Source organism: Schistocerca nitens, chromosome 1, assembly GCF_023898315.1.
Source record: "Schistocerca nitens isolate TAMUIC-IGC-003100 chromosome 1, iqSchNite1.1, whole genome shotgun sequence".
Taxonomy (NCBI): domain Eukaryota; kingdom Metazoa; phylum Arthropoda; class Insecta; order Orthoptera; family Acrididae; genus Schistocerca; species Schistocerca nitens.
Genome location: NC_064614.1, coordinates 673,835,921 through 673,848,299, shown reverse-complemented (window position 1 = coordinate 673,848,299; position 12,379 = coordinate 673,835,921). Strand labels below are relative to the sequence as shown.

The 12,379-nt window shown below is 44.4% G+C and overlaps 1 protein-coding gene across 2 annotated transcripts in view; it reads left to right on the top strand.

The window, feature by feature from the left end:
- Nucleotides 1-12,379, top strand: part of LOC126236767 (GTP-binding protein Rhes-like) — a 470,896-nt gene that overhangs the window by 413,935 nt on the left and 44,582 nt on the right. For both annotated transcript variants that reach the window (XM_049946341.1, XM_049946350.1), the window contains one exon: nt 5,966-6,101. In XM_049946341.1, the coding sequence (XP_049802298.1) occupies nt 5,966-6,101 (136 nt within the window). The remainder of the gene's footprint in view (nt 1-5,965; nt 6,102-12,379) is intronic.

Sequence of the window (12,379 nt, the reverse complement as noted above, 5' to 3'; positions counted from 1 at the left end):
GTAGCTGGTATAAAAAATGTGAAACTTTTTCATTGAGAATAATTTTAAATGCTAAATAATAGAGAACAAAAGGCTTAAAGGCTTTTATCTGAATATATTAACTTGATATAAAAGGAATCGAGAAAAACAATAGACAAATTGACTATCGTCTGTCTGCCGCGATCTTAGCAAAAATATCTCCGCGGCAGTTTTGAATCGAGAATTTTAACAAACACAAATGTTGTTATATATAAATGAATGAAAATAAATGTGCACCGGTGGTCCCGAATCTACTTTAAAAGACAGAATTCAGCTCAGATTGAATCTTTAAAAATAGCGCTCACAGCACGTTACGCAATATCAATTTCTTATTTGCTGATGTATGAAGCCTAGTTATTTCGGACGATTTACATGAAATAATAATAGGAGACATACGCCAGTGTTGTGCGCGGGTAGTATTTTGTGACTAAATGTTCCTTTTGCTAGACAAAAGTGCTTCCATCTTAAGTAACAGTTGCGTAAGATCTGATAAATGATATGCAATTTAGTGCCACTCACACGATTTTACAGACAACATTTCTACACAACGTCAAGTGAAGATTTCTTTAGTAGAGTGACAAATATTAGCCGGGATAATCATTTTTGAGCTCAAACGAATTGTTACGCCGACAATAGGTAAGTGGTTTTATATTTTTTTTATCTACCTGAAATATCATTTATACGTAATTAAAGTCAGGAAATACTATAAACCGGTCCCGCCGCACTATCTATCCTTTGAGATACAATAAAATAATTCCATACCCTGTCAAATTTTACATTTGGAGCATGTCACGTCCACAGACTCACCGAATGGGTCCTATAAGAATGGCTGTTTCCGAATCTTGCCGCTTCCTGGATAAATTTCTGTGCACGTCCATGCTGAGAAGCGGCGTCCAGTCGAGCCCAGTTAATCAAAAGTAGTGCTCGTAATTTCATACTATATGACAGTTGTTTATCTAATGTTGGAATATGGTTCAAATGGCTCTGAGCACTATGGGACTCAACTGCTGTGGTCATAAGTCCCCTAGAACTTAGAACTACTTAAACCTAACTAACCTAAGGACAGCACACAACACCAGCCATCACGAGACAGAGAAAATCCCTGACCCCGCCGGGAATCGAACCCGGGAACCCGGGCGTGGGAAGCGAGAACGCTACCGCACGACCACGAGATGCGGGCAATGTTGGAATAAATGAGAGCTATTTCAGTTTTGAAAATACACGACGGAAAAAACCGCAACACCAGAAAGAGTTGTGCCTTCCCCAAGGCAGTGTTATAGGCCCTTTGCTGTTCCTTATCTATATAAACGATTTGGGAGACAATCGGAGCAGCCGTCTTCCGTTGTTTGCAGATGGCTCTGAGCACTATGGGACTTAAAATCTATGGTCATCAGTCCCCTAGAACTTAGAACTAATTAAACCTAACTAACCTACGGACAGCACACAACACCCAGCCATCACGAGGCAGAGAAAATCCCTGACCCCGCCGGGAATCGAACCCGGGAACCCGGGCGTGGGAAGCGAGAACGCTACCGCACGACCACGAGATGCGGGCGTTTGCAGATGACACTGTCGTTTATCGACTAATAAAGTCATCAGAAGATCAAAACAAACTGCAAAACGATTTAGAAGAAATATCTGAAAGGTGCGAAAAGTGGCAGTTGACCCTAAATAACGAAAAGTGTGAGGTCATCCACATGAGTTCTAAAAGGAACTCGTTAAATTTCGGTTACACGATAAATCAGTCTAATCTAAAAGCCGTAAATTCAACTAAATACGTAGGTATTACAATTATGAACAATTTAAATTGGAAGGAACACACAGTAAATGTTGTGGGGAAGGCTAACCAAAGGCTGCGTTTTATTGGGGACACTTAGAACATGTAACAGACCTACTAAGGAGACTGCCTACACTACGCTTGTCCGTCCTCTTTTAGAATGCTGCTGCGCGGTGTGGGATCCTTACCAGATAGGACTGACGGATTACATCGAAAAAGTTCAAAGAAAGGCAGCACGTTTTGTATTATCGCGAAATATGGGATAGAGTGTCACAGAAATGATACAGGATTTGGGCTGGAAATCATTAAAAGAAAGGCGTTTTTCGTTGCGACGGAATCTTCTCACGAAATTTCATCACCAACTTTCTTCTCAGAATGCGAAAATATTTTGTTGACACCGACCTACATATGGAGGAACGATCACCAAGATAAAATAAGGGAAATCAGAGCTCGTACGGAAAGATATAGGTGTTCATTCTTTCCGCGCGCTATACGAGATTGGAATAATAGAGAATTGTGAAGGTGGTTCGATGAACATTCAGCCAGGCACTTAAATGTGATTTGCAGAGTATCGATGTAGATGTAGATGTAGAAGACAAAAGAATGTTGGTAAGCATGTTTCTACATCTGAAGGACGGTATCTATTCAAATTTCGCTCCAGTCGGATAAGAGTAGCGCTAGTAGCGCCACTATGAGGATGCTTTAAATACACGCTGTAAAGGTCACAAGCCTTACTTACCTTTGAGAATGTACGTGATGACATTTGTCAAGGGCACCTCGCTGAGTTTTAACGAGGTCGTGTAATAGGGCTACGAGGAGCTGGATGTTGATTCCGCGATATTGCAGCAAGACTCTGCAGGAATATAGACACTGTTCATGACTGCTGACAACGGTGGTCATGAGAATGTACGGTTGCAAGACGATCGGGTTCCGGACGGCCACGTGGCACTTCCCAGAGGGCAGCCATCGTGTTGGGTGTATGGCTCTGGCACATCGTACTGCACTGCAGCAGCAACTGAGCTGCACTTTATACCACAGCGACACAACGAACTGCTACAAATCGGTTACTTCAAGGACAGCTCCGAGACAGACTGACCCCAGACCACCACCATCTGCGATTTGAGTGGTGCCAAGCGAGAGCTCGTTTGAGATCAGGGTGGAAGTCTGTTGTTTTTTCTGACGAAAGTGGTCCAGCCTCGCCACTAGTAATGGCCATGTGTTGGTTAGAAGGAGGCCAGTTGAGGGCCAGCAATCAACCTGCCTGAGAGCTAGAGACACTGGACCAACACCTGGGCTTATCATGTGAGGTGCGATTTCGTGTGACAGCACTCTGGGTGCAAAAGTGTACGTCGGTCTCGTGATTCTATCTGTATGCTGCCATTCATGAACAGATTTCCTGGACGTGTTTTCCAACAGTAGAACAATTGCTCACACACCGCTGTTGTAACCCAACACGCTCTACAGAGTGTTGACATGTTGCCATGGCCTGTTCGGTCACCAAATCTGTGGCCAGTAGAGCACATATGGTATATCATAGGACGAAAATGTCAGAGTCATCCACAAGCAGCATTAACCGTCCCTGTGTTGACCAACTAAGTGAAGCAAGCATGGAACTCCATCCCACAAACTGCCATCCGGTGACTGTACAACACAATGAATGCACGTATGTATGCTTGCATTCAACATTGTGGCGGTTACGCCAGTTATTAATGTACCAGTATTTCACATTTGCAATGCCTTATTTAGCGCTTACATTAACCTGTTTGTCTGGACAAGAAGAGAATAGAAGCTTTCGAAATGTGGTGCTACAGAAGAATGCTGAAGATTAGATGGGTAGATCACATAACTAATGAGGAGGTATTGAACAGAATTCGGGAGAAGAGGAGCTTGTGGGACAACTTGACAAGAAGAAGGGACCGGTTGGTAGAACATGTTCTGAGGCATCGAGGGATCACAAATTTAGCATTGGAGGGCAGCGTGGAGGGAAAAAATCGTAGAGGGAGACCAAGAGATGAATACACTAAACAGATACAGAAGGATGTAGGTTGCAGTAGGTACTGGGACATGAAGAAGCTTACACAGGATAGAGTAGCATGGAGAGCTGCATCAAACCAGTCTCTGGACTGAAGACCACAACAACAACAACATTAAGCTGCTATATTGCAGTGTTAATCACATAAGTATGTTACCTAAACAAATTTATTCTCGAAATTTCATTACTCTTATTTCTTGGTGCTGCCATTTTTTTTTCAGAGTATTGTAGGAATTAAACACAAGATGTCCAGTATGATACTAAACTGAATATCCTTCATTTAAAACTTCCGGGCTGATAGGCCGTCGTCGATGTATAAAACTCGCCCCTGACGTTTCTTCTCCGACTGCGGGAGAAGAAACGTCAGATCAACCACGACCTATCAGCCTGGAAGTTTTAAGTGAAGACAATACCGGTCGTGAAATCCTACATCGTATGATTAAAACTCTACCATCTGGTGAGCAAGATGTATGAGACAGGTGAAATACCCTCAGACTTCAAGAAGAATATAATAATTCCAATCCCAAAGAAAGCAGGTGCTGACAGATGTGAAAATTACCGAACTATCAGTTTAATAAGTCACAGCTGCAAAACACTAACGCGAATTCTTTACAGACGAATGGAAAAACTGGTAGAAGCGGACCTCGGGGAAGATTAGTTTGGATTCCGTAGAAATGTTGGAACACGTGAGGCAATACTAACCTTACGACTTATCTTAGAAGAAAGATTAAGAAAAGGCAAACCTACGTTTCTAGCATTTGTAGACTTAGAGAAAGCTTTTGACAGTGATGACTGGAATACTCTCTTTCACATTCTAAAGGTGGCAGGGGTAAAATACAGGGAGCGAAAGGCTATTTACAATTTGTACAGAAACCAAATGGCGGTTATAAGAGTCGAGGGGCATGAAAGGGAAGCAGTGGTTGGGAAAGGAGTGAGATAGGGTTGTAGCCTCTCCCCGATGTTATTCAATCTGTATATTGAGCAAGCAGTAAAGGAAACAAAAGAAAAATTCGGAGTAGGTATTAAAATTCATGGAGAAGAAGTAAAAACTTTGAGGTTCGCCGATGACATTGTAATTCTGTCAGAGACAGCAAAGGACTTGGAAGAGCAGTTGAACGGAATGGACAGTGTCTTGAAAGGAGGATATAAGATGAACATCAACAAAAGCAAAACGAGGATAATGGAATGTAGTCAAATTAAATCGGGTGATGCTGAGGGAATTAGATTAGGAAATGAGACACTTAAAGTAGTAAAGGAGTTTTGCTATTTATGGAGTAAAATAACTGATGATGGTCGAAGTAGAGAGGATATAAAATGTAGACTCGCAATGGCAAGGAAATCGTTTCTGAAGAAGAGAAATTTGTTAACATCGAGTATAGATTTAAGTGTCAGGAAGTCGTTTCTGGAAGTATTTGTATGGAGTGTAGCCATGTATGGAAGTGAAACATGGACGATAACTAGTACGGACAAAAAGAGAATAGAAGCTTTCGAAATGTGGTGCTACAGAAGAATGCTCAAGATAAGGTGGGTAGATAACGTAACTAATGAGGAGGTATTGAATAGGATTGGGGTGAAGAGAAGTTTGTGGCACAACTTGACTAGAAGAAGGGATCGGTTGGTAGGACATGTTTTGAGGCATCAAGGGATCACAAATTTAGCATTGGAGGGCAGCGTGGAGGGTAAAAATCGTAGAGGGAGACCAAGAGATGAATACACTAAGCAGATTCAGAAGGATGTAGGTTGCAGTAGGTACTGGGAGATGAAGAAGCTTGCACAGGATAGAGTAGCATGGGGACCTACATCAAACCAGTCTCAGGACTGAAGACCACAACAACAACAACATGATTAAACTGAATATCGATGTAAGATTTCGTTGTTAAGTTGATTAACTATCTGTAATTTCAGCTATTTTCGCTACTTGAAAATAAATCACCGTTTCTTTCTCTTGATTAACTATGTGCATCAAGACTGCAGAGAAAGAGAACGAACAAGTTACTGGCATCACACTGTACACAACAGACAAAGGCATTTCATTCAGATTCCAGAAAGGCGTTAACGAGGCAACAGTGGTTACTTGAGGTAGTGACTAGCTGCCAGCCGATTGCCAGTAACGACTCGTTCTGCTTTTGTTCCCGCAGGCGGCCCGCATGGGCGAGCGCCCCTGATGTCGCCCAACAGAGCAATGAAGGCGCGACACAACTTCCGGCGCCGCTTCAGCCTCCAGCCGTCCTTCTTCAAGGAGGACGTCGAGGAGGACGAGCCCACTAGCCACAGGTAAGGCTTTTGCATTGTCTGTAGCTCAGTGCATTTCGATGTAGTCCCACATTTCTTTCTTGATGTTACTGTGATACCGAATAGTTGGCCACTTTCTGTGATAACTGCTTATCACAACACGTATTCAACCAAATCCTGGCTTCATGCGGTCTCCCGGCCAAATGCATGCAGGGACTAGTCAAACATACTCATCTACTATTTTTTTTCGAGTACATAACAATAGCGAGTAATGTCCAGAACGCCGAAGTTGCAATGGAGTCTGGTGATATGATGTGAAATACTATTCATACAACACAAAATTAACTCTTCGGCACTTGTCGATCTATGATCTTCATTGATAATCAGCTGCACAAACAATTGACTTGAAACGCCGTAGTTCTTCAGACTCTCGTGGGGATTTATAGACAATTTGAGGTGTTTGGCGTACTGGCGGACATCGCTGTAGTCCGTGTAAAGTATTTAGACAACGTTACTCATTCTCTTCGTAAGGTGCTACCTGAGACTGCTATTCTACTGGAACGGCTCCAATATTTACACCCACTGGCTTCTTCCTCCATGGTCGTTTCTAAGCGCGCTGTTCCCAGAAGAATGTCCTGAAACGTTCCGTCTTCGGTCGGGTGCAACTTTCCGCGGGCTGACGTTTTTCGTCCACTGCGCCTGACTGTGATCTGGTGTTCCGTGTGTTCATATGGTGCACCTTGTGCTATGTCTAGGATTCGTGCGTCATGTCACCCATTCTCTGTTCCTCTTTTTGCAGAGTTCTGCTGCTGTAACCATTGTGTTTGTAGCAACTCCAGCGCAGGATATCAGGATTGTTAATTGTCGCGGTTCATGACTTTTTTTCTATCTCTATCTCTGTTGCCTCTCTTACAAAACTTTCCTAATATCTGGGAGTTTATGCCAGGACCCTCGTTTTTTTCATAGATCGTGGTATGATCAAGTTTTAGACTGTGCTCGGCAATGGCTGATTTAGTTTCTCGTCTTAGCTGGATGTACCAGTGGTGTTCTGGGCATCTGAGGTTCACAGCGTAGGTTTTTGGCCAATGTATGACAAGTCACATTGACAAGATTTATTGTAAACCTTCTGGTTTTCCTAAGGCTTTGTCATGTCTTACATTTCCCAGTAGTCCTCTTATTTTGGCAGGTTATGTTACTCTTCTTGAAAACCCTTTTTATCGTGGCAGATGTAGTGGCCAAGGAGCTCTCACACCTTCAACAGTTCATAGCGGTCTCCATGCCAGGTAAAGGTTGGGACCAAGTAGAAGTGCATCTTGTTCACAAGCAGAGGACGCCAAGAAGAATGTCACAGTGTACCAATCAGCGAAGTTTGACCATTTTTCTAAGGAAGCACAGCACGCGGAGAATACTCTCACCGCGATTAACTTAAGTGGCAAGCAATTTGCTAACATCACCATGAAGATACTCAACTTCTCAGCTAGTTCTAGAAATGTGCCTGTTTTAAGTTTAATCAGAGCAGTGGAGCAAGTATCCGACAGACTTCCAACAAATTGGGCAGTACAAATCCGCTGGGAGGCCTGTAGGATGATCACCAAGCCGAAACCTCCAAAATCGATCATTTCCAGTGACGAGATGCTGATATTCAAATGGTTCAAGTGACTCTAGGCACTATGGGACTTAACATCTGAGGTCATCAGGCCCATAGACTTAGAACTACTTAAACCTAACTAACCTAAGGACCTCACACACATCCATGCCCGAGGTAGGATTCGAACCTGCGACCGTAGCAGCAGCACGGTTCCGGACTGAAGCGCCTAGAACCGTTCGGTCACAGCGGCCGGCTACTGATTTTCAAGAAGATCTAGGAAGACAGCAGAATCGTGGTTTTACTAGCAGACCAGAGGGAATTCCGCAATCATTATGCAGTAAACTGATTATGATGAGAAAGTTCGCCAACTTCTGGAGGATCCAGCATACAGATTTTGGGAATGTGACCTTACGGACAAAGTGGACAAGAAAACCAGGGCTCTCTTGAATGTAACGGGCATGCCTGACAAGGTCATCAGACAACTATAGTCTAGAGCACCCGTGCCATCTAGACTGTATGGACCGCCGGAAGTACACAAAGAGAGTGTGCCCCTACCCTCAGTTGCCAGTGACATTCGTGCATCGACATACCCAGCAGCCAAATATTTGAGTAAACTGCCCTGCCAACAAGATACCACAGAAAGACTCAATGGAACTGATTGAAGACAAATTCGACTATTCTCTGATGAATCTGTTCACGCATATAACGACTTCAACGTATTATTTGTGTGAGGGGCTTCACTCTGTCACCAATGGTTGCCAATCTGTTCATGAAAAAATATGAGCAGGAAGCATTATAGTGCCGAGATACAAACCCACATGATTCTTCAGGTATGTGCATAATACCTTCGTGATCTGGCCCAATGGTAGGCAGAGGTTCATTGAGTTCTTGGAACATTTTAATTCACGCCACTCAGTTATAAATCTCACGAGGGAAGTGGAAAACGATCGTCAGCTGTTGTTTCTGGATGTAATTGTGAAAAGAGCGTAGATAAGTCATTTGGCCACAGTATGTATCGCAAATCATCACACACTGATTTATATTTGCAAGCTACCAGTTGTCATCACCCAGCACAGAAGAACGGAATTCTGAAAGACACTGATCCACACACCTTGTAATCCAAGATAGTTTGACATCAGAAGTAGGGTATCTACGCCTAGTATTCTGTAAAACGAATACACGGGCAAACAGATTCACAAGGCCTGTTAACTAGCCACTCTGCCTCATGACAGAGAAGAAGAGCAAGATGATGCTGTGGATTACCTACCCTACGTGGCATCTATTTCTGCCACTGGCAACAGGACTCTCAGGAAGAATGACATCGAATGTGTGTTCTGTCCAAGTACCAGAATAAGAGGACTACTGGCAAATGTGAGAGATGACGAAGTTTTACGAAAAGCGAAATTTTGTAAAATGCTTTGATAATGTGGCATGGTGTGCATTGACCAAACAACTAAGACTGTAGATATCAGGTGTCAAGAACATCAGAGGCACACCGAGCTAAGGTAAAACATTGTCGAATACCGTCCGGAATTTAATTATACCACGATCTATGAAAATACGAGGTTTCTGGCATGGAACCTTAGATACTGTGACAGTGATATGAGAGAGTCAGAAGTTGTAACAGTAGGGAAAAACATGAGTCCTAACACGCTACCAACTCACAAGGGAACCTCCCCATCGCACCCCCCTCAGATTTAGTTATAAGTTGGCACAGGGATAGGCTTTGAAAAACTGAACAGATCAATCGAGAAAACAGGAAGAAGTTGTGTGGAACTATGAAAAAAATAAGCAACATATACAAACTGAGTAGTCCATGTGCATGATAGGCAACATAAAGGAGAGTGTGAACCGACGAGCGCCGTGGTCCCGTGGTTAGCGTGAGCAGCTGCGGAACGAGAGGTCCTTGGTTCAAATCTTCTCCCGGATGAAAGTTTTAATTTTTTATTTTCAGATAATTATCAAAGTTCAGGCACTCACACATAATCAACTTCGCCCTCCAAAATTCCAGGACATGTTCGGATTTGCTTGGACATATACAGAATTTGACGGTCTACGCACGGAAACATTTGAAAACGTAAAAAACATATGTTTTGACAGAGCACAGGGAAAACTGTGCGACTCTGAAACTGTTCCATTCATTTGATGCAGTTTATGTGACAAACTCTTATGTTTTCATCACTTTTTTTGGAGTGATTATCACATCCACAAGAAAACCTAAATCGGGCAAGGTAGAAGAATATTTTTACCCATTCGCCAAGTGTGCAAGTTAGGTGGGTCGACAACATATTCCTGTCATGTGACGCACATGCCGTCAACAGTGTCGTAAAGAATATATCAGACGTGTTTTCCTGTGGAGGAACCGGTTGACCTATGACCTTGCGTTCAAATGTTCTCGGTTCCTATTGGAGAGGTACGTCCTTTCGTCTACTAATCGCACGGTTTTGCGGTGCGGTCGCAAAACACAGGCACTAAACTTATTACAGTGAACAATGAATGAACGGACAGATCGTAACTTTGCGAAAATAAAGAAAGTAAAATTTTCACTCGAGGGAGGATTCGAACCAAGGACCTTTCGCTCCGCAGTTGCTGATTCTAACCATGAGACCACGGCGCTCATCAGCTATTATTGTCCTTTATGTTGCCTATCTTGCACATGGACTACTCAGTTTGTATATTTTGCTTATTTTTTCATAGTTCTACTCAACTTCTTCCTGTTTTCTCGATTGATCTGTGTTCAGTTTTTCAAGACCTATCCACTGTGTCAATTTATAACCAAATCTGAGGGGGGTGCGATGGGGAGGTTCCCTTGTCAGGAAAGCCTGGGATCCTGCACTGGAGTTGCTGCAAAGCAACGGTTGCAGCAGCAGAACTCTGAAGAAATAAGAACTTAGAATGTGAACGTGGGGAAGAAACCCCAGACAGAGCAAACTGTGCATCATACCGAGAACAGAGCACCAGATCTGTTAGGCGCACTGGACTGGAAACGGAACAACAGCTCGCGGCTAGGCGCAACCGACCGAATATGGAACGCCTCAGGGCGACTCCAGTGGAAACGGACGGCAGACGCAGCGCTTAGAAACGACCAAGGAGGCGCACCCGTTGGAACGCTGAATCGCGGCCAGGAGCACAGTCCCGAAGACGGAACGCTTAAGGACGATTCCAGTGGAAACAACTCGCAAACGGAGCGCCTGGAACCGTCCATGGAGGGCAAGGCCCAGCATCTCGTGGTCGAGCGGTAGCGTTCTCTCTTCCCACGCCCGGGTTCCCGGGTTCGATTCCCGGCGGGGTCAGGGATTTTCTCTGCATCGTGATGGCTGGGTGTTGTGTGCTGTCCTTAGGTTAGTTAGGTTGAAGTAGTTGTAAGTTCTAGGGGACTTATGACCACAGCAGTTGAGTCCCATAGTGCTCAGAGCCATTTTTTTTTTTTTTTTTTTTTTTGTTGAGGGCAAGGCAGTACTATAAATACTGGACCCATTGCACTCGACTAGAATAATTCAACCTGGGCAGAAGAAGCGTGCACATCGCTACTATATCGCGTTCTGCTGTCGAGACTGAAGGAGAGCAGTGAATGGGTGGTCATGCTGATGGCGATCGCGAAACTGTACATTTGTCGTTTCCGTCGTTATTTCGACGAAGGAAAAATGTATCGCAGCATGGGAGAAGGTAGACGAACCACACGGAAAGCTGACTCAAGGAAGGGGATATCAATATTGTTGCTGAGTGACTTGCTGATCACTCCAAGAAAGATCACGGTGATAGCATGTCGGTCCCTCTTCCCTACATCTAGTGGAGAGGCATTACTAGCTTAATGACAATATGTCAAACTGCTGCAATCTCGAACTCGGCGTCGAATCTGTTGACTCAGACGCTGTGGCTGAGGTACAGGCGGCGACCATGGTGATTTCAAGACCCTAAAAGGCTGCAGGCATTGTCGCAGCACAGCACCCAAAAAGAAAAAAAGACGCCATAAAAACATTACGAGAAGACGACCAAGACGCTCCTCCGCAGGATGCTTTAGATTTGCGACAAGCGGGCCGTCTAGGAAGGGCTGCTGCGTGCTACACTCATGCTCATAAATCAAGGATAATTGCAGAACGTGGTGGCACTGCACAGAACTGGCGCTAATAGTATAGGCACATAGGGAACACACGGCCGGCCGTGGTGGCAGAGCGGTTCTAGGCGCTTCAGTCCGGAACCGCGCGACCGCTACGGTCGCAGGTTCGAATTCTGCCTCGGGCATGGATCTGTGTGATGTCCTTAGGTTAGTTAGGTTTAAGTTGTTCTACGTTCTAGGAGACTGATGACCTCAGATGTGAAGTCCCATAGTGCTCAGAGCCATTTGAACCATTTTTGGAACACACACGACACAGATCTGTAAGTTCACGTTACTGGTGATAAGTTGAGAAAACCGTCCCGAAATACATGTGCTACAAAACGCCACTGTTTCCTGTGCATGTATCCCGACATCAATATGGGACATGATCACCATGCACACGTACACATTCCGCACAACAGGTTGGCATACTCTGGATCAGGTGGCCGAGCAGCTGCTGGAGTATAGCCTCCCATTCTTCACCAGTGCCTGTCGGAGCTCCTGAAGTGTCCTAGGGGTTTGAAGGCGTGCAGCGATACGTCGACCGAGAGGATCCCGGACCTGCTCGATGAGGCAGGCCACTCCATCCGCCTGATATCTTCTGTTTCAAGGTACTCCTCCACGATGACAGCTCGT